At 36.1% G+C, this 23,930-nt stretch overlaps 1 protein-coding gene across 7 annotated transcripts in view; it reads left to right on the top strand.

Moving 5' to 3' along the window:
• The window catches only part of CFAP299 (cilia and flagella associated protein 299), a 562,838-nt gene extending 539,550 nt beyond the window's left edge, over positions 1–23,288 (top strand). For 2 of the 7 annotated variants that reach the window (XM_070262327.1, XM_070262326.1), the window contains exons 5-7: positions 4,812–4,898; positions 7,297–7,426; positions 23,043–23,288. In XM_070262327.1, the coding sequence (XP_070118428.1) occupies positions 4,812–4,898; positions 7,297–7,426; positions 23,043–23,138 (313 nt within the window). In that variant the 3' untranslated portion in view covers positions 23,139–23,288. Of the gene's footprint in view, positions 1–4,811; positions 4,899–7,296; positions 7,427–18,957; positions 19,046–23,042 lie in introns of all 7 variants that reach the window. The other 5 variants (XM_070262329.1, XM_014738582.3, XM_001492815.4 and 2 more) reach the window with 3 other exon arrangements.
• Positions 23,289–23,930: the final 642 nt, after the last annotated feature.

Raw genomic sequence — 23,930 nt, 5'->3', positions numbered from 1 at the left:
TGGAATTCAGAACACATCTGGAGATGATTATTGTCTTGGAAGTGAAGAGGGACACCTATTCTTCTGAGTTGAATGGAAGGAGGTAGGGAACGTTGTCAATATAAATAAATTTGCTAACATTGGGACAGGATGTTGATCATTTTCCCATTTAATGTCCTTTATTCTCTTAATAAAGTAAGAAGTGAGGTCATCTTCTGAGAATAAGGAGGAAAATAGAGGAATAGGAGACATGAACACTGTAATGAGTGATAGAGAAAGATAACTAGAGACATGTAAAAAATTACTCTGCAGTGTCTGGAATGCAACTGGGGTTATAGATTTGGATTTAGAATTACATCAATGGTACAGTATATTATTTTCAGCAAGAGTTGTCAGAAGGCCATATGCAGGAACAGAGAAGACAAACATTTGAATCGATCTAGAGCCAGTGTTTTTCAATATAACCAAGGTCAATTGAGGAATAAAGTTGTGATTACTGGCAAGTTTCTTGTGAATCATGGATAAGTAAAGAAATTAGTTGTTGTAAATTAAGATAAAAAGAGTGAGCTAAGGAACCCCAAGGCCTCAATAAGATCAAAAGAGTAATGTAAATGAACTAACAAGGAATACTAACAGACAATAAAAATTCAAATTGAGTTATGAGTTACAACAACATCTAGAGTGTGGATCTGGATATAGGTGGCTTAAAATGAGGTTAAATTAAGGTTAAAATATACATTAACCCATTCTGCATTGACAATTACTTTGCCACTTGAAAGTAATCAAGGAGTAGCAGATAAAAAGAGCATTTCAATTAGTGACATCAGCAAGATTACAGAGGAGGAAGCTCTGGAACCTCCCTCCTCCTACAAACACACAGATTTGGCAACAATTCCCAGAGAAATTCCCTTTGTGAGACATCTAGAAACTAATTGAAAGGCTCCTGCAGCCAAGGAAAACTAGCCTCGCTAAAGCCAGTAAAGAGGTTTAGGACACCCTTTTGCTAGAATTCCTTACTTCTGGCACAGAACCTTATGATCAACAAGAAACCCCCTAGCTCTCCACTTCTCCCAGGGGAGGAAGGGGTTGGTTTGAGCATCCAGACCCTTAAGTTTTCTGAGAGTGCTCCCCAGACCACTGGCCTCTGTCTTGTCAGTTCTGGAACTCTGATGGGTCAAGCAAGGTCTACCCACCTACGGGAGAATGGAGACAGCAACTTGGGCTGGTAGACACCATAGAGCCTATGCCCTGCTCATCACAGAGCAAGCAGACAAAACCCACAGCTGCCTTCTTTTAACTGGGAAGGGGCAAAGTTGGAAGAGGCCCACAGCATCTCTAGCCAGGCTGACTGATGGAGGTCTTCTCCTGTATGAGGCCAGTCCGTGAAGACTGGAAGAGGTGTCTGCTTTGTCTAATTTGCAGGCATCCACACAGAGAGTCAAGAAAAATCAAGAATCAGGCAAAAGATGTTTCAAAAAAATAAGCAAGGTAAATCCCCAAAAATTGACCCTAAAGAAATGGAGTAATATGATTTACCTGAAAGAGAATTCAAAATATCATAAAGATGCTCACTGAAGTCAAGAGAACAATGCATGAGCAAAGTGAGAAATCCAACAAAGAGAAAATATTAAAAAGTATAAAACAGAAATTATGGAGCTAAAGAACACAATAACTGAACTAAAACAATTCACTAGAAGTTTTCAACATCAGACTAGATAAAGCAGAAGAAAGGATCAGTGAACTCAAAGGCAGGTCATTGGAAATAGTTAAGTCAGAGGAGCAAAAAGAAAACAGAATGAAAAAGAGTGAAGAACACTTAAGAGACTTACAAGACACCATCAAGGGACCAATATACACATTATGTGTGAATGAGAAGAGAAAGATAAAGGAACAGAAAACTTATTCAAAGAAATAATGGCTGAAAACGTCCCAAATCTGGGTAAGGAAATGGATATCCAGATCCAGGAAGCTCAAAGGATACTAATTAAATTCAAAGAAATCCACATTGAGGCACATTATAATCAAATTGTCAAAAGTCAAAGACAAAGAAAGAATTTTGAAAGAAGCAAGAGAAAAGCAACTTGTCACCTCCAAGGGAATCCCTTCCTCATAAGACAACTAGCAGATTTTCAGCAAAAACCTTGCAGGCCAGAAGGGAGTGGGATGATATATTCACAGTGCTGAAAGAAAAGAGCTACCAGTCAAGGATACTATACCCAGAAAAACTGCCCTTCAAAAATGAAACAGAAATAAAGACTTTCCCAGACAGAGAAAAGCTGAAAGAGCCCATCACTGCTAGACCTGCCTTATAAGAAATGCTCAGGAGAGTTCTTCAAGTTCAAATGAAAGAGAGCTAAAGAGAAGTAATATAGCATAAGAAAGTATGGAACTCATTGATAAAGGTAAATATATCAACAAATACAGACTACTATGATACTGTATTGGTAGTGAATAAACCATTTTTAATTCTACTATAAAAGTTAAAAAACAAAAGTATTACATAACTATAACAAAAACATTAAAAGATACACAGTATGAATAGATGTAATCATGACAACAATATAGGATGTATGGGGGGGAGAAGTTAAAGTGTAAAGTTTGTGTATGTGATTGAACTTAAGTTATTATTAGCTTAAAATTGACTGTTAAAATATAAGATATTTTATGTGAATCCCAAAGTAACCACAAAAAAATATAGAAGATACACAAATGAAAAAGATAAAGTATTCAACCCATATCAATAAAAAATCAACAACACTCAAAAGAAGTCGGCAAGAGAGAAAAAAACAGACAAAAGAACTCTAAGGCTAACATAAACAATAAGATGGCAAGAGTAAAATGCTCCCTATCAATAATTACCTTAAGTGTAAATGGATTAAACTCCTCAATCAAAAGACAAAGACTGGCTGAATGGATTTAAAACACTGCTCAAATATATGTGGTCTAAAAGAAACTATTCACAAAAGACGAGGTGTGGAAACTACCTAAATGTCCATTGACAGATGAATCGATAAAATTTGATAGATAAACTAGAATATTTATTCAGCCTTAACAAAGAAGGAAATTTTGCAATATGTGACAACATGGATGAACCTTGAAGACATTATGCAAAGTGAAACAAGCCAGTCACAGAAAGACAAATACTATATGATTTCACCTATATGAGGTGTCTAAAATAGCCAAATTCATAGAATCAAAGAATGGAATGGTGGTTGCCTGGGGACACTTGAAAGGGGCATTGGGGAGTTTATAATCAATGCTCATAAAGTTTCAGTTCAGCAAGATAAATAAGCTATAGAGATCTGTTGTACAACATTGTATCTATAGTCAACACTAATGTATTATACACTTAAAAAACTGTTAAGAGGGTAAATCTCCTCTTACGTATTCTTACCACAATAGAAAAAAAAATTTTTTAAGGAACACTTGTTTTAGATTCTGTAGTTTGGATTTGAGACTGTATTCTAGTACTTCTTAGATACACAAACTTAAAAAAATTATCTTCTCTCAGCTTCAGTCCCCTCATCTATCTAATATAAGTGGTAATAAATAATATGCAGGGCTCTTACTAAAATCAGATTAGTTTACATAGACAAAGGAATAGCATAGTGCTGTTGCATGTTAGATACATCTCATATGTAATTTTCTATGACAAAACCTTTTACAGCTCCTGCCTTTTTTTTTGTTATTAGTGCTGTGGAATTGATTCTGACTCCTACTGACCCTGTGTACAGCAGAGGGAACATGCCTGGTCTTTTTGAGCCATCTTCTCACCTTCCTGCACTATATCAGACAATGCTCAGCTACTATTCGTAGGATTTTCATAGCCAATTTTTTTGGAAGTGGGTGGCCAGGTCCTTCTTCTCAGTCTGTCTTAGTCTGGAAGCTCCACTGAAATATGTCCACTATGGGTGACCCTGTTGGTATTTGAAAAAACACTGGGATACCTTTCAGCATCACAGGAATATGCAGCCACTACAACGTGACAACCGACAGGCAGGTGGTGTGAATCCCTGACCAGGAAGCAAACCCAGGCCACAGTAGTAAGAGCACTGAATTTTAACCGCTAGACCACCAGGGCTGGCTCCTACCCCTTTAGAGTCATGCTTTCTCTACTTTTCCCTCTTCACACCCTGGAAACGTACTCAAGCATATTCCATCTTAAGAAAAACACAAAACCTGTCTTTAATTTTTTTATCCTTCTCTAGTGCTGTCCTGGTTTTCTTGTTTCCTTCACAACTAAATTCTTAAAGGAATTATTTTTATTCAGTAATCTTTTCTCATGTTCTCTTAGATTCTCACAATCTGAATTTTGCTCCCACCATTTCACTGGAACTGCTCTCCCTTTAACATCCTTGCCAGTGCAAATTTTGATGAATTCTTTTCATATCTGACATAATTTATGAAGTATTTGGTACTGTTGTGTTTCTTAAAGTGCTCTTTCTTGATATATTCTCCTCTCTTCAGTTTTTGCAACAAAAGAACTCTCCTGGTTCCTACTGATGCTTCAGATCACTGTTTTTTACTCTCCTTTGCTGACTCCTCTTTTGTCCGTGTAAAATTGATGTTCCCAGATTTCATCTTGTCTCTGTGTTCTCCTTTGTTCATCTAAGCCACCTCTTTGAATTTAAGTACCGCTGAATACTTCCAGATCTATTACTTGATCTTAGAAACTTTCTGAAGTCCAGAAATTCATCCATTATTTATTTATTCAATGAATATGCATTCAGTGTCTACCATGTGTCAGGCACGGGCCAAGAGGAAGTATTGGAAATAGGGCAGTAACCAACACAAACCAAGATCTTGCTTTCATTTTCTTGGATGTTTCACAGGGCTTTCAAGTTCAACATGTCCAAAACTGAACTCCGCCTCCCCCCCACCTCCTGCAATCTCTTCCTTCTCTTGGATTTTATATCCTAGTAAGTAATTCCATACACTTAAGAATGCAAACAAGAAATCTGAGAGTAATCCTAGACTCTTATTTTGTTGATATCTTTCTCAGAACCATTAAGTCCACTTTTTAGTATCTTCTCAAATCCAGTCCCCCATTTTCATCCACAAGTACACTTCAGGATCACCTGAGCTCTGCATGCATAAAATGAGATCATTTTATACCTACTCATGGGATTGGTGATAAGATTAAATGAGATTCATTAGGCTCAGAACAGTACCCAGCACATGGTACTTATTAAATAAATGTTAGTTATCTTTATTAAATAATTATTAGCTATTAGAATTGGCATGTGAAATGAAACCTGTTTGCCATCCCTGCCTAAGAGAAAAAAAGTATTAACAAACAATCCTAATTGCTTCATCAAAAGTACCATGTGCTATACAAATTAACTTTCTTATGTAAAGACTAGATATGTAAAATCCGCCTGCACTTCAATAAGGCTTTTAATTTGAGGCCTGAGCAACAAGATAGGAATGTGTGATATAAATCATGCCACTCTAAGCATACCTATGACTCAGGCATTTTACTGGAATTATCTATATATCTCATAGATAATTATTTAGAGAGAATTCTGTGTAAGGTTTAGAATCACACCCATGTCCCATATTCCAATTTAGCAATCTCCTAACTGAACAGCCAGTAAGAGGGAGGTTAAATTATCTTCTTTATTATAGATTTAACTGAATTGGAGAACCAAGCTTGGTGCGTAGTCAGACTAGCTCCTACTACCTTCACCACTGAATTGAATTTATCACCAGGACTATAGGCTGCTACCCTACCATCACCCTGTTAGGGGCTGAGCCTGCTGTGATATACTTCACTTATGAAAGCTAGCTAAAGTAGGATCTACAAAGCCATGAATGCTCAGCTCCTTTCCTCACTTCACCAATCAGATAGTCATTCCTGCTCTCTTGGGGAGGACCGACTAAATAGACAAAGATGGTTGGAAAACCACTTTTCCTTACCCAGTGCCTCAGAAGGAGCAGACACTCCTGTGTCTTGACCATGAAACAGTAGTAGGGGACAAAATAGAATAGTTCTCACTAATATGCCCCCCAATAATACAAATATATGATCTACGTAATCAGTCCTTTCTGAGTACTGAAAAATTTGAGGTGATATTTTCATTTCATTTTCAGGTGATATAGCATGAAAGTTGATACCTCAGAAAACAATGTAATTCAGAGTGAGTTTAATCAAGGAAGTCTGCTCTTTCAAAATGAAGTAGGAGAGTAATGAGGGCAAAACAACCCAGAAATAGGATAACGTTAGACATATTAGAAATGTGTTCATATTTGAACATATTAACATAATATTAGAAATGTGTTAACAGGAATAATATGTGTAAGATAAGTATACGTCACACACTGCATAACGAAGTTTCAGTCAATGGGGGACCACATTTACGACAGTGGTCCCATCAGATTAGTACCATATACCCTAGGTGTATGTAGGCTATACCATCTAGATTTGTGTAAGTACACTCTATGATGTTTACACAATGACGAATTAATCTAAGGATGCATTTCTCAGAACTTATCTCCGTCCTTAAGTGATACATGACTGTACTGAGGATTCTTCCAACTTATAAGACAGTGTTGTATTCATTTTTGACAAATGGGTATAAAAGAAGACACAGAAAAAATAGGAGTTTTTATAGAAGATTAACCAAAAGAAGGATAAAATGCAGGCAATGTTAAACACTAGAAAGAGCATGCGTATGCTTAGAAACACACAGATCTGGGTTGAAATATTAGTCCTATGACACAATATTTGCAGGGCCTTACCCATGCTAGTTGACCTCCCCTAGTCTACTCAGCTTCATATGGGTGTTGCGACAGACTACATCACAACATGCCTGGCCTATGGTAACCTTTCAAACTCAAATAGTTTCCTCTCTCCCTGGGAAACTTATTACTGAAAAATAGAGCCTGAAAGAAATGAATTAATTTGTTTTGAATGAAAAGAGGTGACTTAGCCTGCCTTTCCTTCCAGTAAACAGTCTCTTAATACCCTGAATACTCTTAATATCCTGAAGAGTCTGAGCTGGAAGAAATAGCCTTGAATTGCATCAATTTTCTTCTGGACTTCCTGGGAATATAATACTAGGATAGACTCTAGGTCCTAGATGTCCAAACCAGGAAATCATGCAAAATAGTCATCAATATGTATCTAAATGATTTGAGAATAATCCAGTCTAATCTTTTCTGCAAGAATTTTAATCACGTGTGTTCTACATGATTATATAGACTTTATCCAATCCATTTATCTTGAAACTGAACTGCCCCAAATATTTTCTGAAATATATTTGTCAATTTAATGTATTCTTCATATTAATTGCTAATAAATATTTATTTCTATAGCTTTTACAACTGGGACAATCATATTGCTGTTTGTAATTCTACTCCCAATTATCAAGTGATTACTGACAATCCAGAAGGCTTACTTTTCAAATACAAGAGAGACAGAAAAATTCTCAATGTGGACCCAAAGGTAAGTCTGCTTTTTACATTTATATATCTCTCCAAACTTTATTGTATTTCTACGGTTATTCAAAAATCTATTAAATATTTGACACACTTAAGTTTTTAAATTTAGAAATGAAAAGCTATGTTGAAACTTAGAGCAAGTACTATTAAAGAAAAACTCTAAAACTAAATAAATTATCAGAAATCAATAATAAAGAGTTTGGGGGAAATTTAAATAGAACTTGCAAGTGTGAACATTGTTCCACATCTGGCAGCAGAATTAGATCAGGGAGCTGGTGGGCAACACATTAGTTTGTTCTGATCCTGGGGATGTTCAGTCACTTTTTGCTCTAAATGGGGTGATGAGTCATTTAGGGAGGGGAATCTCTCACCTCACATATGTACCCAGAATTCTAATATCCCTTTTGATATGTGACTAACACTGAAAGCAGTATGGCCCTTCGTGTATTTCTAAGTGTTAACTTAGAAAATACATTTTCTTTTAATATTTTAAAGACATGTTCCATGATATTTTGAATTTGTTCAAGGACAAATATTTATATCTTACACATTTTCAAAGACAGCATTGCATCATGACTTGTCATATGTTTGGGGGTGAAGGTTAAAACTTTACTTAAAGTCATACGTGCTTGAGTTGCATAGGCTGTTTTTTTAACTTTTGAAAAATATGTTATTCACATGACAGCATCAATCTAAAATCCAAAGTCAAGAGAAATATTCCTTCATCGTGAAAGAATAGGAATTGTGTGCTATGCCTGGGATAGGGGCAAGGATAGACTAAAAGAAAAGGGGAGTCTGGTTCCAAAAACTTTTTAGAAATTCAAAATCAAAAATAAAATGATTTTTGTTTCATATCCACTTGGTACAGTTCCTTGCTCATAAAAAGTGCCCAATAACTGTGTGCTCAAAGAATTAATGAATGAAATTCTGTAGCAAAAAATAAATTATTGTCTGCAGTCACATACTGAAACCCATACCAGAAACCCCAAGACAGTGACTTAAACAGAATAGAAGCTTCTTTCTCTCCCATGTGTGAATCTAGATAGTGTCAGCCCAAAGTTGGAAGGGCAGCTCCACAGTCATCTGGGCCAGTGTAGCCCTCATCCTCAAGGGCCGAAATAGATCTCCAGCCAAAACAACCACATCCCAAACAGAATGCATGGAGGAAGCTCAGAGGGCTCAAAGGATATACTTTTAAGGAAGTTTCCCAAGAGCTACCACACAAACGTTCACTTACGTTCCATGGCAAAAGCCTAGTCACATGGCCATATCTAGCTACAGGGAAGACTGGGAAATGTAATCTTGGTGTCTTTTTTTTTTGCCCTTTTAGTCGTTTCGCCCTCCTCCCTCCCCCCTTCCCCTCTGATAACCACCAATCTTTTCTCTATATCTATGTGTTTGTTTGTTGTTGTTGTTTTTCATCTTCTACATATGAGTGAAATCATATGGTATTTTGCTTTCTCCAGGAAAATGTAATCTCTATTCAGGTGGCCATGAAACTCCTGAAAACAGGAGTTCTGGGAAAGGGAGAAGAGAGTTTTGGGTAGACAACTAGCTACCTCCTTCAAAAAACACTGCTCTTGTTTTGGACTCAGGTTTCTCAGTAGTAAAATAAAGGACTGGACCTGAAAATCATTAGGGTCACATTTATTATGAATCTATGAATACCAGGGAAGTTTATCAGACAACTTCTTTCTAATGATATCTCTTTACTTATCATAAATGGGTGTCAAAATATTATCAGTTGAGGCAAAATACAGAAAACTTAATAAATAGCATTCACAGAGTCTTTTCCTTTTAGAAGGTGAAACTATATACATAAGAAAAGATATAAAGTTATGAATAGCTCCATTAAGATGTGTGAAACAAATATTTGAATTAGTTTTGAATGACATCACACAAACTATTTTAGGGATCTATTTTAACTAATGGAATATACATACTTCAAGAATGTATGCCATGAATTATAGTTTTTATGGTCTTTGTGGAATCATTATTGAATGCAAACTGTTACTTGAACATGGTTCAAATAACTTTAACTAAAATACTCACTTCCAAAATAATCAATCATGAGATTTCAAAGACTTAGCCAGCAATACATGAAATATAACATTTTCCTCTTTTTTTTCTGGAAGATTTTAATTATAATTCAAAAGATTCATGATGAGTCTGAAGGAAAGGTATTCCCAAATCCTGGAGAAAGAACATGGATTTAGTTAATTAGTGATGAGAGTAAAGAATTATTGGGTGGACCACCTGATAATATTTGAATATTTATATTTCTTTAAATTTTATTTAAACTTTTGAAGATAATAGTTAATAGCTGACTTGCTGGAAAAAAAATGTTGGTCTCAGCACCAATAAATGAAATTCCAGGCCTTACTTTACTACTAACTGGCTGCATGGCCTTGAGAAATTCAATTAAACTCCGTGGGCTTCAATGACACAACTAGAAGATGAGAGTGTTGTTGTTGTTGTTGTTTTCTGATCTCTGGGTCTGTCTACAGCCTAGGCCCAATTCCCAGAGATTCTGACTCAACTGGGCCCAGAAGTACATATTTTCATAAGCAGCCCATGTGATTGTGCTACAGATTGGCCAAGAACCACAATTTGAGAAAACCCTCTCCATAAAAAGACAATAATCTCAAGAGATCTGGCACTCTTTTCTCGAACAAAATAGAATACACATATTTTCATTTTTACGGACTAGATATAAAATTAGCATGTACATCTCCTATGGATTTTCTTAACTTACTCACCCTCTCCGAAGAGTCATGATCCTTTTATATTTCATGCAGTCACACAGCAGCTCTTAAAGACCTAAAGGAGAATCAAAAAGGCTAAAATGTCAAGTTTTTAAAACTAAAAATATACAATGATAAGAATTATATTTTTATACTCCATATTTTTTTTCTTAATAATTTTGCTTGAAATTCTTCCTAAGATGAGCACCTTCTCATAACTCTATAGTTAAGGTGCTCTAAAATATTATAAGAACAATATAGCTCAACTCTCCTTTTCCTTTCCTCCAAGTCCTCTCTTTGAAATAGTTTATGCTTAAAATTAAAGAGGTCAAGATAAATGAAAGGTGGAAACAGTAATAAACAGGATGTATTTTCTTTGTACAACACAGACGTAGACTCATTAATTCCGAAGTGTGGTTCCCATGAAAATTAGTTGTTTGTGAATAGTAACAGTGGAAAAAAGAAAATTGTGCAGGTCTTAGAAGAAGTAATTTGAGTTCATTGGTTAAGAAATTCCAAATGCAATAAGAGTTTGGTTGCACTGAAAACAGGACCACTGCCTTTAACGTCCCTGCAGCCGTATGACATCTGGAACAAATAAGGCAAGTTTCTATTTTTGAGTGAAGAATTCTTGTCTGAGTAATTCACACCCACCAAAATGTTTCCAGTGTATTATCTTTACAAGGATTCAGCAGAAGCACTTTACACTCACTCCCCTACATTAGCTGGACAAATAAAAAAATAGGCATTTTTCTTCTGCTTTTAGGGAACATTAACTATGGAAGAGTTTGCTTTGAGTCTTAGAATAACATAAGTGGTCTAAAACCTTCATGATCTACTAATGAAAGAGAGATGGTATAGAATACTTAAAATAGGAAAAATCTTCCTTAGTTACACCAGCTTTGCTCCCCTCTCCTCTTTCATTCACCTGGAAGAATGCCTGGTTAATATATACTCAATAAATATTCATGGAATAAATGAGTGAATGAATAGTTCCCTCCAAACACACAAAAATAATGCTATTCTAATTAAAAGTTGAGGAGTGAATTATGTCACTGACACTTGATGGAGCATTGATAGCCAGAAAGGGTACAGCCACCCCACTCTATATTGATCCAAATAAGTCAGAAAAAAAATTCCAGGACTTTATCAGTGGAAACAGCTAGTGCAGCCATAATTTTAGGTTTTGTAGAGGTTATGCAAAAACCTTTATTTTGTTATTGCTTTCAAGTCTTCTTGTGCAATTCCAGGAATGTGTAATTTAAACCATCTCAAATTAAGACTGTTAAATTAGAACATGTTTTTGATTTATGAACAAATTGATTCAAACAGGTTAAATGACTTGCTCAAGGTCAGATAGTTCATTATTAGTAGAATCTAGCAATAGAGCTTAAATTTAAGTATTATGAGACAATAGGGGATGTAAAGAAAGCAAGATTTCAACCTTTGCCCTGTAAGTGCTTATAGTATTTTTAAGGAAGCAGGCATGTAAAAAACATAACTGCAGTATAAGGCAGAAAGCGATATGTTGCAAAAGAGCAATGATTTGGAAATTCAGTGGAAGAAGAGATGGCTTTTGATCTGGGGCAGGAGCCAGTGGAGGGGGAATGGTGAGGAGACAGCACTGGGAATAATGTTAGGTGATAATGGAAGAGGTCATCTTTTAACTGGACTTGAAGAATGGTTAGGAATTGAACTCATAGAGACAGAGAGACAGGCAATACCAGGAATAAAACCCATTAGCAGAAATAATGTTGAAGAGTGTAAAACAGATAAAGGAAAACCTAAATAGCTCAATTTGGCCCCCGCATTGGCTCAGAGAAGGCGTGGAGTGGGAATTAAGTGTGGAGAGGTTGTGAAGAGCCTTGAATGCAGAACTGATGAGGATCTTGGACTGGAGTTGATAGGAAATGGGGAAATATGCCAAGGCTTTTGTGCAGAGAAATAACAGGATAACAATTATGTTTTAAGGAGATGAGAGAGTACAGATTCAGACAGACTTGGGAGGAAAAACTGGAGAAGATGAGAGCATAACAATAAAGCAGGCGAAGAGTAAAGAGGACTAGAAGTAGGGGTCCTGCTGTAGTTAGCAAGTTTCTGAGTTGATCTTTTTAATATTCCTATTACCTGATCATTCAGGTAAAGACCAAACTTAGACAATGCATATCTACCTAGAAAAAGTGGTTGAGAGATCTCACTTCACCCCAACCTTTAGAAAAGAGAGAGAGAGAGAGAAGAATGGGAGACCAGTGCTACCTTAAGTATAGAGAAAGGTGAGCTGGATGGATGTCAGTAAGACTGTGGCCTCTTCATTCTTCCATCCTTCTCTTCCTCGTTTGATGTTTATTAAGCATCTACTGGACACTGTGAGGTATAAAAAGTAAATCAGAATGGTGGGTTTCTTGCCCTAAAAACCTTACCGGTTAATTGGCGAGTAGGTGGGAAAACACAATATGCACAGAAATAAGCTAGAAAGTGACCTGAGAAGACAGAAAAAGCATTATAAGGATTCAGAGGAGACAGAATCTACTTTGGACCTAAGACATGCATTAAAAAATGAGTTAAGGGGCCAGCCCCGTGGCATAATGCTTAAGTTCAGCATGCTCTGCTTCAGCAGCCCAGGTTCACTGGTTCGGATCCCAGGCATGGACTTACACCACTTGTCAGCCATGCTGTGGTGGCAACCCACATACAAAATAGAGGGAGATTGGCACAGATGTTAGCTCAGGCCAGTCTTCCTCAAGCAAAAAAGAGGAAGATTGGCAATGGATGTTAGCTCAGGGCGAATCTTCCTCAGCAAAAAAACTGAGATAATAGAGGAGATAGCATCTGAACTGAATCTTGAAGGATGGGTGTGGTGAAGACATGGGGACTGGAGTAGAAGGGGTATTCTAGCAGGAAGGAACATCACACTTAAAGGAAGCACAGAGCATGTGGCTGCCTGAGAGGGAGAGGACCTCTTTTTGGCTAGGAAGTGCTCCTCAGCACAGGCCTGATTTCAGAATGACCCAGGAAGCTTTAGAATCTCTGAAGCCTGGCCTCCTCTCCAGAGATTCTGGTTGAATTGGTCTGAGTGCAAGGCCTGGGCGTCTGTACGTTTCAAAAGCTCCCCAGGTGATTCTACTGTGCAGCCAGGGTTGAGCCCCAGGTGCAGGGAGGAGAGTAATGGCAGAGAAGTTTTCAGAGAAAATTGAGCTCCAACTGTGGAAGCCAAATCTAATGAGTTTTTGCCATTCTATACAGTTCAATGAGAATCTGTATCATTTGTGTCATGACAGAATCAAAATTTCCAAGTGGGAAAATGCATAAACCGTTTTGAAAAGAGGTGATGTGATTTTTCTTTTGGTTAAACTTCATTGGTACACACAAGAAAATCATTTATGAAAAACGTGAAACCCTGTAGGACAGTCTCCTTTTTGTTACTTTGCTTAGTGTCTAATAGAGTACATCTTGAATATAGTTGCTTGCTAAATGGCTGATGACAAAACAAGCAAACAAAAAATATGTTAAAAGATCTTAGAGATGCTGTGGTTTCTATTAGATGTAGGAAATTGATGAAACTAAAGACACTACTGTCGAATAAACCTTTCTGGATCCATCCTGAGTGTCACAGAACTTGGGAGGCATGTGCAATGCAGACTGTGCATTGATTGATTCTTTTCTCTTTACAAATCAGTGCTCCTCACTGTACATCAGGAGCCCTCCAATCCAGACTTGTCTTTTTGGAAATTACAATTGTTCAAACATAAAAACGTGTTACTTTGGAATGCAAAATGTTATCATGAGAGCTCTTTATCAACATCCAACCTACCACGGCTTGATTAGGAGCAATTTCTGTCATGTCAGTAAATATTTCCTCTTCCTCTCTCCTCACACTAGTCAGTCCTGAGAACCCTAGGTTCCATCCCTAGAGATTCAAACTGAATGGGCCTGTATTTTTAATATCTCCCCAGATGATCCTAAAGATTAGCTGGATTTGATATCCACTGCTTTACATAGTAATATTTTTATTACCTATTGCTTCACCTTACTCTATGTCCATAACTTTGTTCCTGTAAAACAAATTTTAATTCAACAGCCTTAATTTTAAGTAGTTTAAATTACACATTCCTGAGACTGCACAGACTAGAAAGTACAAACCATGTACCAAAGACTTCTGGATAACCTCCACATGACCGACCACATTAGATGCTTCCGCTGATAAATTGCTGCTGTTTTTCCTCACTTATTTGGATCATCATAGAGTGGGGGTGGTGATTGGCACTCTTGCTATCACTGCCTTATCAAGAATCGCTTTGTCAGGTAGGTTTGTCTGAAGGCTCAAATGAAACACTCTGTGTGACGGAGACTTGTAAAGCATAAACTGAAGCATGGGGCAGGGACCCTTTCCGGTCGTTTTACCATTTTGTCTCCCGTGCTAGCGTATCATAGGTGCTCAGTAAACATCGGTGGAATGAATAAATTGAATATTAAATATTTTTTAAAGAAATGAATATTAGGGCCAAAAATAATCCTGGAAAATTTTGAGGTTAAGTTTAAAATATTTTAGGATCTTAGGCACTAGAAACATACGGTAGAGCTAACGCTATTTTTAGCTGAAAATTACCAGAGTAATTAACTCTGGTGCTTTTCTCTCCTTGGTCAGTGAATTAACCCTGGGGGTTCTTTACTGAACTTTGGAGTTCTGACCTGGGGTGTCCAGGACAATGACAATGTGTTAGGTCCATGGGTGAATGAGAGAAGCAATTATTTTATTATTTTTTAAATAAACGTGTAGTCATTATTGAATATTATACAGATGTCAAAAAAAATGGCAAATTCTACTTTCATTTTCTAGGAGCAAAAGAATATCTAGGTGAACAAGGTTTAAAATGAAAAGTAACTTCTACCAAGAAAAACACGTTTTTGCCTTTAGTGGGTTTTTATCATTGTTGTTTTAATTTAGGGGAAGTGTCCAATAGTATCTTCTCATAGCTCCTCTCTCCTCTGTTCTGTTCCTCCCAAGCGACCCCCACCCCAGCACTTGCTCCTATTAGTGGGAAAGGTGTTAATTGCCCCCTTAATGCTGCCCCCTAGTTCATTGACTGGTCTTGATTTCCCTTGCCATGCAGATATTAAAATCAGAGGGAGCCTGTCAAAGGCTTGAAATTGCTCTTCTCAAAATGGAGGCCCATAACATTCCTACATCCTTTCCACAGCCGGTTCAAATTTAATGTCTTGAAGCTCCACCCTCCCAGTGGAGGTTCTCAATTTTATAATCTGTCTTTTTACAGGGTCCGGGTATATTTCCTACTGGTCGTCAAAAAATAAAAAAGCATACGGAATAGAATAGTTTAAGCCAGGCTATGGATTCTTCAAAGTCTCTGGCAGTTCTCCCTCAAACTCCATGCAAACTTGAATTAACGGTGCAGGGGACACTTACCGAATCATCACTACCACTTTTTGGCTCCTGGATTTTCCTCAGAGGCCTCTTGTAAACATTGCTTTTAACTACGGCGCAGTCACAGTTGTTAAGTAAAGCTGAGACCTTGCCAGCTTTCTGGTTTTGCCGCCCAAATTACTGAATGTTTGGTTGATTATAGCCCTAAAACACCCACATACTAAGAAGTTTTTAAAACATTTTCTCCCCTGGGCAATCACCTGGTGTACCTGAACTGAAAATCCACCACATGGAAATTAGAGATTTACTCAACTAACTGCTGTTAAAATCAATCAATGGCCTTGAGGAATACATTAAAAATTACATAACAGAGCTTGGCGTTTATGAATTAAAACTCCCCAAACTTAAATGCTATGCCCTCCTCTTGACCTGGAAAACTGACTTTAATTTTATATGCAGTCTTATGGAACAACCCCTAGAGATAAACACATTGTTGTTAAGTGTCCAATGTATGAACTCTCATATGAAGTGTAGCACAGGGAAGGTAAGCTGGGGGAAAGAAAAAAATTAAATATATGATTTTGAATTATTATATGTATATCAATGCTTAGTAATAAGAAAGTATAAATGATAACCCTTCACCATCCAAGTTGAATATCTGCAGTGAAAATAAAAGTACATATCCCAGTAAAACATACACGACAAAGAAAAATTGCTGGTTTTAAGCTTCTACTTAGAAGGGCATCCTAAGCAAACAATCACGCCAAAGGTAAGGGTCTCTTTTACAGGCTAGGGAGATGAGAATGGAGAAATTTGAGGAAGAGAGGTTTACCTCCAATTCATGCTCACTTTTTCACAAAATTTACTGTCATGAATCAGGACAAGGAATATGGGAAAAGAGTGGAAAGTTAGTTTCCTGGCTGAATGAAATGATTGAACCAAAACAAAATAATTGTTTCCTCTATAATTTCAAAGAACTGATACTATTGACAAAGAAGCAGGCACCAGAAAACACACGAGTCAGGCACGGAGTCACTGTAGGTTCAAGACCTCAGTTAAGGGATTATTTCTAATTCAAAGAGAGCATGATTTCTTCTGGGTCTCAACAGTTGAACACGTAGTCAACTCCCATGACTCTTCTTAACCATTCACCACCCCAGCAGATGTGTACAGTTTCTGTTTTCTAAGTGCTGAATTTTCTCAACCAACTGCATTGTTTGTTGTTGTTGTTGCATATGTGAGATTGTTTTTAGCATTCTTGTTATCTATTGTTAAGGAATAATTTTTAAAATAAGGTAGAATCATGATTCTCCTATAGACATAAAATGAACATGTGTCAAGGATTTTTAACTCATTAATTAATGTGGGACCAGTAAGATGTTATGATTAGTTCAAAGAGGACTTCAAAGAGCAGAGACATACAAAGAGAATACGAAATTCTGAAATGAATTTACAAATAGATGCAAAACTGGTCTATCAAAATCAAGGCAAAAATCAGTTGCATGCCATCGAATATAACTACTTTGCATTTATACAGACAAGAATTATTTGCATTCTTATCAGATTTCTGCAACTTACAGTGTTGTAATATCAATGGAAGATGAGAAAACCTAGACGACTGAGTAGTCAAGATAGCTACTGTTTGATTTTTGCCCATTTCAAAGTCCCTCACAACTTTCCCTGACAGTCTCCTCCCCTCTTTATATCATAATAATTTCAAAGAAAGATTATTCTTATAAAATAAGGCGCCTCATTAGATTTGCCTGATTGTTTACATAGATGCAGTAAAAGTGTTATTTTACCATATAGGACACCTTAAGTTTCCTTTGTAAATTCTAAAGCCATACAACTTTGAACAAATAATAAATTAAATTGTGCCTGGAAGTTTTCACGAGGAGTCTCAAATTGGATTTTTAAAATCCTCCATTATTTGTTGACCTGAGGCTAGGAACCCAAGCCAAAGAAATAAATGCTCTCCACCATATTTCACTTGAAATACCTAAAATTTGGGTAAATTCCTCTATTCTCAATGTTCCCCAAATATCCTAAGATTACTTACGTATAATATATAATATTCTTGGATTTTTTAAGCCAAGAAATAAGCCAGCACTTTGTAGGGATTGCTTCCATAAGTAAATTCAAACTTAATCCCTAAAGAGTGGCTGTTCCTACCTGATTAAACTAGCATTGTTTTCAAATATGACATCCCAGGCAAGGCCTTGGTTTTACAATTTGTACAATTACATTCTGGTAGAAAGGATGACAGCTGCTTATTGAACCTATGCAAATAGCTAAATGGTCATGGAAAGTAAGGAGACTTACTATAAATTTCTGAATCCTAGAGGAATAAGTGAGAATCAGATATCATTTAAAAAGGTTTCATTTCAGTTTACAAAAGCAGAGTCTACTAAATTGCTATGGGTTACACATTGCTTAATGAGAAAGAGAAAGGGTGTTCTTGTGTATCTCGAAAATAGAGTGTTAAAAGAAGATCAATAATATTCCAGAATATTGGAATATCAACAATATTACACTGGATCTTGGGTTAGCAGTCCTCCCATTTGGCCTAAAACAGGTCCTGTAAATCCTAACTCAGTCCACTCCTGGTGTAATCTGAAAGTTATCTAATCTACGCCATCTCAGATTTGAAGTGTCACTAGTTGAAGTACCTGGTATAGTCCTTTTCCACAAGATTCTGAGACTATTCCTCTTTGTTGAAGACACAAATTCTCCTCTATAATCTAGAAGAGAGACTTCAGGGAAGCATCAGAGTAAAACAACACTATCTGTAGATGATAAGGACTTAAAATGGCTATGAATGGTTTATTACGAATAATTTTCAAATGTGAACAGTCTGATGTGGGTTCATAATAAGAACAATACAACAGACAAGGAAGTTTAGTTCTTTCTGTGGCATGCAAAACAAAGATAATAAAGCCATTCCCTGCCCCCATCCCCAAATTAGAGAAACCATCTAAGGATAATGATTAAATTTATTTTAAAAGAAGTCTGCAAACACTCTATCTGATTCAAGAAATAGATGAAAACTATTTTATAGAGCAAAAGAATCTTGACCTAGGACATAAAATAATCCTGAGACGTAATTGTCTATACCAAGAATATCAAGTAAAGAGATTTAGTAAGTTTGCAGTAAGACCTAAACATTTGTGTTTTTAAAAACTAGCTGAAATTGTCACTGATAACATTATCCTGCTGTTTCCAGAACTCTGATAAAGATAGGAAAACCTGATGGAAATATACTTGAGAGCTGCAATCAGTGTTTTCCCTGAGGGTAAAACCATGGTATGAGACAGCAAGGGCAATGACATAACTCCAGGGACTTCTCATAAAGCATACAAAATTTCTGAAATATTTATGTTAATAATATTGTATCTATACAAATTTACCTAGGTAAAGGTGAGCACCTCTTCTGATTTGACGACTGTTCACAGAGAATTCTACAGACAAACCTGATTATTCCCAGCACCTCTTTTAAAAGGTGAAAGAATAAATCTTTGTGATTTTTCCAGGGACCCTCTGGGAAATCTCAAAGGTGGTTTTTGACATAAAAGATATCTTGAAAGTCTTATTTAATTTTTTCTATACTTAGAATCCAATTATTGAAAGGCAAAAATTTAAAAAATCATCAGAAGGTATTTGGACACTTGATTAAGATAGGGTCAGGGTGCTAGAGAAATAATACTGGGTCAACTAATTAAATAAACATTTAAATAATAAAACATTTAAAAATAGACATAGACATTAACACAATTGTAAAAATCTTTAGCTCTTTATGTGAGGAATCTCTGTTCTTTGCTTTCTTTTATTTTTTCTTATTTTTTTCTCTTTCTTAATCAAGGATGTAATAAATCCAACATAAAGCACAAGAAATTATTCTTGTAAGACACAGAATATTTGCTACCTAGACAGATTACACAAAAGGTTAAGGGAAAAAAAGGAAAGAAAAGTCTTTCTTATAGTAGGCAAAGGAATTAACCAGTAACCCAAGAAAGCAAGCCCTTAAGATGGCACAAACTTACTAAAATTTTAGCTCATTTTATCTCTTCATTTTAGACTCAAGTACTATAAACCAAGGCATGCAAAGTTTACTTCCAAATTTGCCCTTCATTTTGCTTCTTTATATCACAGCAATTCTTAGGGGATTCATGAGCTCAAAATAATTTTTATGTTAATACTAAGATGTTGTTTCTGTTAGCATTTCAATGCATATTCGTTGTTGCTGTGGTGAAATGAATCAGTAAGTATTGAAAAATTTCTCAATTTCAACTTCCAATATGGTAAATATTGATAGTTATAACCCACATGAAAGTTCTTTGGGGTCCTCAGCAAGTCCCAAGATTGTACAGGGTTCCTGAGAAGGAACAAAAAGAAAGGCCTGAAAACCGCTACTGTACATACCCCTACTCTAGGACAAAACTACTTTCTCTTTGGAACACAAAAGCACACAGACCATGGTATTAACGTGTCCCTATTACTCATAGTGTAATCTCAACCATTCACATTAATTGTGACTTTTAACCAAAGTAACTCCTATTTCATAGAGAAAACTAGAGGTACGTAATTAACAACTGTCTGTCTTCCAAAAGCATTTTAACAGTCTAGCAAAGCTCATATTGCAACTTTCTACAGTCACACACATACCTTTTTTTTTTTTTTTTTAATTTCTGGTTTTTTTTTTTCTGCTTTATCTCCCCAAATCCCCCCTGGTACATAGTTGTATATCCTAGTTGCAGGTCCTTCCAGTTGTGGCATATGGGATGCCGCCTCAACGTGGCCTGACAAGCGGTGCCATGTCCGCACTCAGGATCCGAACCCCGGGGCTCCTCAGCGGAGCACGCGAACTTAACCACTCAGCCATGGGGCCAACCCCTCACACACATACCTTTTTAAAGAGACAAAATGAGCACATTAACATGGTGCAAAGGTAGGAAGTTTCCATGAGAGATAAGCAAAAGTACATAAACTTAGAATTATGCCTAATAATTAGACATCAGACTTTCAGTATTCTTAATTAGAAATTATCTAGATATCAAATGAACATTCATTATATAATTCAACTTAATAGTAGTCTAAGGCTTTATGTTACCTGAAGATCTTGGGACTTATATTCAAGGTGACATGCTAAAAAACATAATCACTATTGAAATAAAGTTGTCAGAATAATGATTTGATTTTGTTGAATACAGATTTACATTTTTCATTATCTTAAATGTCGGCTTATTTGATCAGTATACCTGCATAAATTTATGAAAAGCAAACCCAAGTAGAAAATAAGTATGCTTATATTATAACTAACACTGATAAATCAGAGAACAAGCTGTTTGTATTAAACCAAAATTACTTCAGTAGTTTGATTTACCAAAAATTTGCCTTAATTACATGAACTTAAATTTTCAAAACACTTCTGAGTTTCTGTAAGAATAACTTTTTAAGTCTAGCACATTTAAAGTATCAAAACTTTAATTTCCTCATTTTCTTGGAATTTTATTAATATTTGATTTATAGAAGAACTTATTTACCTAAGAATTCTACAGGCCAATCGAAACAGATTTCCTTTAATTTAGGAGACTTTTTTAATTTACTAGTTCCCTTCTCAGGAAAATATTATATACTCATACAAAAAGATGAAAAGGTCTTTCCAGGTCATAAGCACATATACACACAGACTCTATACATAGAGAGCTTGTAGCTTCAGATCTAGACATTAGCCACAGGTCAAAAGAAAAGACAAAAAATTATCTGTCCATATATCCAAAAGTTGTTCTCTTTCCTGGTGGGCACAAGATTCTTAATTTGAGCTCAAAATAAACAAAGAGAATAAAATGCTAACAAATCAGATTCTCTGTTGTCTCTCACCCAAGACAGAATAAATCTCTATAATCTATTAATCCATTTACAGAGATCACAAAGTTTAAACCATAAAACCAAATTCCGAATCATTACTGTCACCAATGGGGAACAATTTGTTGATTGAAAAGGTTCCAAAAACAAAAGCAAAACACAAAAATAGTAAAATGGCAAATATATAAAGAAACAGAGGATCAGGAAAGTGAAAGTTCCATTGCTACTGAGAATTTACCTCTTGGAGCCAAGAGAAGAAATTCTTGGGTATAAGTCATCCATGAGGTACAACACTCCTCCAGCAACACAGGTTACTCAGCCATCAGGTGAATCCATTGGGCGTTGCGTGGAACTTCCAAAATGTTCACAAGGTAATTTTTCTAAAAAGGATATAATCGTGACTTTCATACAGATATGAAATAAATGTGCCAAAGATTTTACTTAATTTATTAATTATAGAGGGAACCAGTAAGATATTATAAGCAGTTCAAAGGAAAATTCAAAAAGCAGAACATATATAGGGAATAAGAAAATTTGAAATTAATTTGCAAATAGATGCAAAGCAAGCCCCAATACAGAGCAAAAAGGAATAATTAATTGCATTCCACTGGGCACAGTTAATTTGCATCTTTGTAGATAAAAATATTTTGTGTTATTATCAGTTTTCTACAACTTGAATAGTTGTAAAATAGCACCAAAAAATGAAAAGCAGAAAAAACTTGGATGGGTGAGCCACTCAGGACACTCACTCTTTTTCTTTGACCCATTTCAAAGTCTTATAATTTTACTCACTCTGTTTATTAAAGATGGGTCCAATATATTCTCTCTCCCTAGCACAAGAAATTGAGTGCTCAGGGGAAGAGGCAATACCAAATCTTCTCTAATCCCAGCTCTAAATTTCTCATTGTCTCTTGCTACGAGAAATGAAGAGACAGCAAGTAGCATCAAATATAGAAAAGGCCTAATGACTAATATTTTCCAATTATAGATATTGTCCAGCTCTTTTAGTATCTCTCTCTTCTCTCTTATCGTTACCATATTAGTGAACACTTGTTCCCATAGGAGTCCCTAGGAGCCTGTCAGTATGATAGACTATCCTGAATAAAGGTAAAAGGAACAAATCTTTTTTCAAGGATTATAATTTGAAGGGGAAAAAAAGCAGAGCAAATAGTTTTGAAAGTGATAGGAAGCTTTTCATGAAACCCGCCATATATGGGTACTTCTACCAGTCTGAATTAATTCCAAACTCGAGACGTTTTATTTGACAACTTGAAATCAAGATAGGATTCTTCTGATTTATTAACTTAAAATTACATGAGCTTGCAAAGCCTTTCACTGGGAATTCTGCAGAGTTAGTGACCCATGGGGTTCAGCAGAGACTAGACAACCGTGAGCCGGGGACACTGCTTTGATCCTAGATATTTTTAGGATTGCCACAATCTAGGGCCTCAAAGTCTTGATTGGAATTATCACTGTTGTTAGGAAAAAGTACTTGGGGGGAAACGTGGAAATATCTTGATGGCCACAGCCTCTTTAGTTTCGTTTGCTACAATATTGAAGCAAGAAGAAAATTCATTTAATGCCAATTATTTGCATGGACTAGACTGATTAACAATATGATTTATGTATTTTAGGCTCAACCAGGTGACAACTCTACTAGAACCCCTATCCAGACACAGCTCTACATACAAGCTGTCATTTTTGACCACATTTCCAGAAGAAAGACTTAACTGCCAACATGTTAGATGGTTCTCTAATGGGTTGCTGAATTTAAATGAATCCTGTAACCAGAAGCAAATTAAAATAATAAATTAGTCCTGTAGCTGGAAGGCAAATTGGAATAATAAAAGTTAATAAAGAAATTAGAAAGAAAAGTGTAATCTTGACTGTCTTTTTGTGGCACAAATAGTCTCTTAATCTGATTTGAGGTTTTTCTAATTTTTCCCCCTAAACACTGAAGCTGATTGCAACAGTTCATGAGAGAAAATCTTGTTGCTACTTCAAAAATACAGTAATTAGTGACATTTTGTAGCTCAGATTTTCCAAAACAAAAATTTTCCAGGTCCTGCTGTTGCCAAATATAGTGGACCAAACCTTATGCCATGTGGCAGTGCTATCTCCTAAAATCATTGAATATTGATAAGAGTTCTCAAATTGGAGGCCAGGCAGAAGGAAATATAAATATAAAAGGTTTTTATAGCACTAAATGGGTAAGTAAAATCTGAAATATCCCATGAGATAATGCATAAAATGAATGGAAGCATTTGACACGTTTATGTGCCTGGACAATATGAACCCCATGACAATGAAGCTGAGAAAATGAAATCTAAAGAAAATCAGAAAATTTTAGAGAATTGAGGACTTCATAAGAGAAAAGAACACATTTTCATAATGTGCCTCTGCAGGTGGCATTCGTGCAAAAAAGATGTTATTCAGAGGCCAGTGTGATTTAAAATTAATATTTGGTTCTTCCTCTTCTCCTTCCCATTCTCTTCTCTTCCCTTTCTAAACAGTCCATTAAG

Source organism: Equus caballus, chromosome 3, assembly GCF_041296265.1.
Source record: "Equus caballus isolate H_3958 breed thoroughbred chromosome 3, TB-T2T, whole genome shotgun sequence".
Lineage (NCBI taxonomy): Eukaryota > Metazoa > Chordata > Mammalia > Perissodactyla > Equidae > Equus > Equus caballus.
The sequence above is the reverse complement of the archived record's forward strand: the minus strand, read 5'-3'. Positions and strand labels throughout refer to the sequence as shown.